The sequence below is a fragment of the Egretta garzetta genome, unplaced genomic scaffold (genome assembly GCF_000687185.1).
Source record: "Egretta garzetta isolate BGI_Z169 unplaced genomic scaffold, ASM68718v1 scaffold713, whole genome shotgun sequence".
Taxonomy (NCBI): Eukaryota; Metazoa; Chordata; class Aves; order Pelecaniformes; family Ardeidae; genus Egretta; species Egretta garzetta.
Window position 1 is genome coordinate 863,710 of NW_009259104.1, and position 6,000 is coordinate 869,709.

Here is a 6,000-nt window from a genome sequence, read left to right on the forward strand (position 1 = left end):
ATTTGCGTCGCTGCAGCTGCGCTTTAGGGCCTGGTTCTCATTTGCTGATTTCACACGGGCTTGGCGAGAGTGAGTCCTCATTTAAAGCACTGATAAGATTGAAGTGCCTTTATAGCTCCCATCAGATCAGGCAGTGACTTTGAAGAAAATAAACCTGTGATTCTAGACAAAGAGCTGGAGTGTAATAAAAGCTGTGTGTTACCCTTCACAGGCACCTTGAATAAGGCCACAGGGAGCGAAAGAAAAAGACTGGAACGCGCAGTTTCTTTTCCTTTAGTTTTATGATTTACATTTTTCTGGCCCTTTAATTTTTTGGTCTCTAATTAAGTCATAAGATTGGGTGAGGTGGGTGCTTGCATCTAGTAAATGGCCACCTGTGTCACTTAATGAACTGAGATACTAATTATAGGTAGAGGTCACTTCAGAGGGCTACTTTCAGTCAGGAATTTCAAGTAGCAAAATTTTACTGAGAGAAACCCCCAAAGTATTTGGTTTCTGCCTTGCTTAAAGGCAGGGATAACCAGAAGGGTTGACACCACTGGGGCAAGCCAGGCTATAAATGGAATATTTCTCCTGCCTGCTGTCGCGCATCCTCTGTTGACATTCCTTAATGTGGTCAACATGCTCTTTGGCCTTGGCTGTCGCTGGCTTTTTGCCATAGAAAGATGACAGTATAATGCACAGTGATTCCACCTGCTTGTGTTGTTTCATCGATTTTCAGCATTTTGGGGAGAAAGATGAATTACAGTTGTCTCTTTTCTAGTGTAGTATATAGTAGGCTCTTTTGAAGACCCTCTGGGGAGCCAGGTAATACCGCCAGCTAAAAATGACTTTCAGCAGTGGCAGAGTTTTGTTTTCTCTGAGGTTGCCACCTCTTCCTCAGCTGTCCGTCCTTTTGTTGCTGTGAGAAATGATTCCTGAGCTGTGTGGTTCACTGGGCAGCACCTCAAGACCCTGAGGTTATTTTAACAAGTGCATCATGTAACTAGTTGTTAAGTAAAGTGGATTTCTTCAGTGGGTCATGTTTGCTGTACTGTGATGGGGAGTGGTTATGAATGACTGTCTAAGGGGGTTCAACACCATTTACTTGAGTTCCTAGATAATTCAGAGACTGTCTTCTACTGCATTCCTTCAAGGGGAGGAAGGTGTTTGGAATCACAAGGACTTCTCCTGAAGTGAAAGAGCAAATTGCTAGCCTCACATTTTTAATTTTCTGAGTTGCAAGGAACCGAGCTGTGGATTTGGTTTGCTTGCAATAGCTTTTGTCTTTTTTTTTTTTTTTTTCCAGAATAAGGAAGTGACATGCAAGAGAGAGAAGTGTCCAATGCTCTCCAAGGACTGTGCTCTCGTAATTAAGCAGAGAGGAGCTTGCTGTGAGCGTTGCAAAGGTGCGGTTCCCTTCATGTTGTTTGCCTCTTTTTAAAATGTTATCAGTTCACGTTTATGTTGCCAGAGATAGGACAAAGTTGGGAGCTTCCCAGCTGGGACTTGGCTGTCACCAAAGGCTTGAAAAGGGCAGTAACCACAATTAAAATCAATATGTTTCCAAAGCTGTAGGAGATGCATAAATTCACATATTTTTCCTGTGATTATTAGTTCTTGCACAACAAAAAATCCGTTAGAAATACATCTTTGTTGTACTTCATTGATATGCTGTCAGTCTTTTAAGAGATGTATCCTATTCTAACTTTATCTATCAGATATATTTTAGGCCAAAGTCAATTTGCTGGTAGCTACCAATCAATAGGAATTCCTTAAACTTTTTGTATGGTTGAACAGAAGAGGAATCACACTTCTGAGTAATAAAGAACAGATTAATTATCCATGACTATTTATGTTTCTGTACATTTATTGATGGACCAACAGTGTACCTTCCAAGCTCTTTAGATGAGCTAATTATCAAATATAAAAAATTAATAAATGAATTGTCTAAGAATGCATGGTTTGTAACTACCATGTTTATCCATGTGAAATATGTGCAAGTAGATGAAGTTGAAAACTAGTCTTTTTTTTATCGATGCAGTAAGTAATATGCCATAAAACACTACTTTTGCTGAAGGACTGCTGACGCAGTCAGTGAGGTGGAGAATGTCGGATTCAGGCAGCTTTGCTTTATTTTGTCTCTGTTGTTTAATTCCCTGGTGGTGATAAAGTGGCTTTGGGAGGGAGATAGGGTAGGATAAATTGGTGGGAAATGCAAGCATTTATTGCCTTCCCAGAGGAAACACAAATGCAGGAAAACAGATTACACTGAAATTCAGACAGAAGAGACTTATGATGGATATGTGTTTTTCCTGGATGGTTGCAGAGGTTTGTTAGCTGCTGTGCTCATGATTTGCTTCTGTGGTGTGACTTTGGAATAGGTTCATCAAGTCCCAATCTGGGGATTTGTCTAAAAGTCTGACACTTAAAAGAAAAGGAAATGAACTAGGAAAAAAAAAAAAAAACATTACTGAAGCGGTAAGAATTTGTAGTTAGAAGTTTTACATAAATTAAATGTAATTTATTTCTTTTGTCAAATTGTTTTCAGTGTCAGCTTTATAGCATAAGATTCTTAAGTATTGGTTTGATTAGGCTGGAGGTTGATTCTGCATTTTGATAAAGGGATGCCTGGTTGGTCAATGCCATGAAAATTTTATATAGATACGTATGTATATGTGCATGTATGCATACAAAATGTTTCTACACTGAAGAAGATTGATTTTTCAAAGTTGAGGATGCAGATGTTGGTATGTATGGGCTATTTTCATAAGGTGGAAACTTTAATTCAGACTCCTTGTAAGATATTCTGTTTATCTTGAATTGGGTAAGTTCTTAGAACATTATTAAAAAGCTTGAGGCTAGCATCTGCAGATTGGTATGCCTGACACCTCTAACAGGAAAATTAATAGAAACTGTTCAAAAATAGAATTAGGAGGCACGTGGATAATTGCAATATAAGGGCGAATAGTTATGTCTTACAAAAATGATAGTTATTTGAATTTATCATATGTATATGGACAGAGAGATCCAACTGATGTTGTCTTCCTGGATTTCTAATACACATCCAAAAAGACCCCTCACCAAAAACTACTACAGAAACTAAGCAGTTTGTAGAGAAACTCATCAATGAATAACTAACAGGTGGTGACAATGAATGGTTATTTTTGTAATGGAAAAAGGTTACCAGAAGATCCTTGCAAAGATCTCAACTTGTCAACCTCCTCAGAAATTATCTAGAAAAGGGGTGAAGAGGGGCACAAAGTTTGATGCTGCTGACCTGACTGCTTTAGTGTAGTAAAGGAGGAGGGCTGCCTCTGAGGAGTTGCAGAAGGTTCCTGGGACATTGAACAACCGATGGCAAAATGGCAAAGGAAGTCAACGTGGATGAGAATAAATGGGTGCACACAGGACAAACCAGTCCTAACTACAAATATAATGCTGGGCTCTGAGTTGACAATTACCTATTAACAACTGTTTTGCTGTGTTAAAAAAGACACTTCTGTAGCAGGATCGGCTCAGCCCTCTGTACCAGGATCAGCTCAACCCTCAGTAGCTCTTGGAAAACTGAATTTTGGCTAGAAGGAGATTTGGTTTGATCCAAGATGGCACTTCCTATGTACTTAAGATGCAAGGAAGAGCTTTAAATTTCAGAATTAAAAAAACCCAAGGCTCTCGAGGGTTTCATTTTCAAAGTAAATGCAGAATTTCTGAATAAGTTTTTCTGCTTTTTCTGAAAAGTAAAGCTAAATATGCACCTACATAACTACAGCAGTTCCGACACCACAGATTGTCTCCAGGTTGTTCTGGTGCCGTGGGAAGAAGCTGATGGAGACACCTCTACCCCCAGGGAAGCTGCTTGTTCTCTTGCTGCTCTGAATGTTGCTGAAGCTCCTGCTCTGTTCTGTGCAAAACCCAAAATGAGTGTCCTGTGGGGAGCATTTGGGGAATCAAGGGTGCAAACACCAGCCTGGCTGCACAGCAATTCAGCTACTCCCTTTGGTGTCCCAGCAGCTCCCCTGCACTCCCTGTATGGAGCTCAGCTGCAGCCGGGACTTGGCCCTGCAGCGCTTGTTCTCTGTCGCTGTTTTGTCAAGCTGCCAGAGTGCCCATAGGGAATGCAAGCAGGAAAAGGGAAACAGGGATTTTTTAAAATTTTTTTTTTTTTACTGGTTGCATTTCATCTAAACCCAAACAAAATGTTACGAAGAAAAGACATCAGAACCTGATGGCTTTTTTCTTGGATTCATTCCCAAAACCTAGAAAAGCTTAATCAGGCCTTACGGGCTATTGCCAGCTCTCTTTGATAGATTCATGTCTTCGTACCTTGTGAAGAAATGAATGAAGGAATGAATGGCTTCTGTCATTTGAGTACAATGTCAGGAGGATAACATCGAGACCAGAGGGTATGTTTCCAGAACTGGCTTGCGTAGGAAGGAAAACACCACTTGTGAGTCATTTGTGACATTGCTGCCAGGATATTTTATTCTATTATGAGGAGTACATGGGGACTGGGTATGTAGGCCCAGTATCTCTGACAGCAAAGAAGTAGTCTGAAATGAAAAAATACTATATGCCTGCAACGGTGCATCCAGCTGACCCTCCCTGTGTTTAGAGCTTTACATACAGGAGAAACTGAATTGTTGTTAGAGAATTTTTCCTGCAAACGGTTGTGGGCCGAGCAGAACTCCCTTGCTTCCATTTGGGTATTTGTATGCTACTGAGATAATTTCTAGCACTTTTCCCCATTTTCTTAATAAACAAAAAAAAAGTAAGAAACAGCAGCAACTATGCCTTTTGCAATCAGAAAATTCATTATGGTGGAAAAAAACTTTTTATCCCTAAAATATTAAGAGATTTGGTTTTACTTAAGATTTTAATCCTCCAGACTAGCAATGTGTTTTAACGCTGTTCTTGACCTCAGGCTCATAGGACCTTGGATAGAAAAGCCAGTGGGGCAAGGCTCTCTTTTTCTGTGCATTTGTGCAAAGTCTGGAACAGAGAAATGTAGGCGCACGATTATGGCTCCCTGCTGCAAGGAGAATGCAAACAACTCACTATAACAGTGAAAACTTTCAGTGAGATTATTCTTCTGACAGATACTTACTGTAGTTTACAAAACATACTGTATACCTCTAGCATACTATTCATTTTAAAAATATTAAAAAATTAAGCCGCCTTATTACTTTAGCATAGGATAAATAGGCCACTTTTAATCTCTCAATTTATTTAATATGTTTAATGAAAACATATGAGATCAATGAGATTATAGAAATAGATTTGGCAGCATTTTCTTATTTAGTTGGATTGAGACCTGTGACTTAGATATAGAGCTCTCTACACCTCTAATAATGAGTTATTTGCTCTCTTAAGAAGTGGTATTACTGGCTCAGGACTGCATAAGGTTTGCATTTCTAAAATTGTGTACCATATTCTTACTCATTATCCTAAGAATTTGAATCTTCCATGGATGTGCAAAGACAAAATTGGTGGGTATTTGTTACAACAGATATGATTTGCTGTTCTGAAGTTTCCTTCACTTCCCATGCGCAATTTTACTTTTTCTGCCCTTGTCAACTTCTGAGAGTTACTGTGGGGGTTTTTTTGTGTTGCGTTTTGTTGGTTTTTTTTCTTTTTTTTAAATTAATTGATGATCTTAGAGGTTCACATGCTGTGCTCTATTCACCTGGAGTCTTTCAGAGAATGGCATCACAGCCCAGGCAACAGCAGCGCTAGTTCCCCTCAATATCGAATACCCAAAGCTATCATAGTTAATTGTGCGTTTCTTGGAAAGGATATCAAATATTATGGTTGAGGATTGCAGCCAATTTCAACTATTAGGGCTGGCTTGCAAAGGGAGTTAGAGGGAGGTTATGAGTTTATCAGTGTTCTGGCTACTCTGCTAATGCCCTGCAGGAGCCATATGTACATCTGGCACTTTATTTGCCTGTGGACACCCCTAATATGAGATACCCAGTACCAGTTTGATGCCCTGCTGTAAGACTGATGGGTGGGTGGGTG

At 39.7% G+C, this 6,000-nt stretch overlaps 1 protein-coding gene across 1 annotated transcript in view; it reads left to right on the plus strand.

Moving 5' to 3' along the window:
• BMPER (BMP binding endothelial regulator) overlaps window positions 1–6,000 on the plus strand; it is a 153,784-nt gene that overhangs the window by 28,139 nt on the left and 119,645 nt on the right. The window contains exon 3 of the mRNA XM_009635303.2: window positions 1,289–1,388. Coding sequence (XP_009633598.1) covers window positions 1,289–1,388 — 100 coding nt within the window. The remainder of the gene's footprint in view (window positions 1–1,288; window positions 1,389–6,000) is intronic.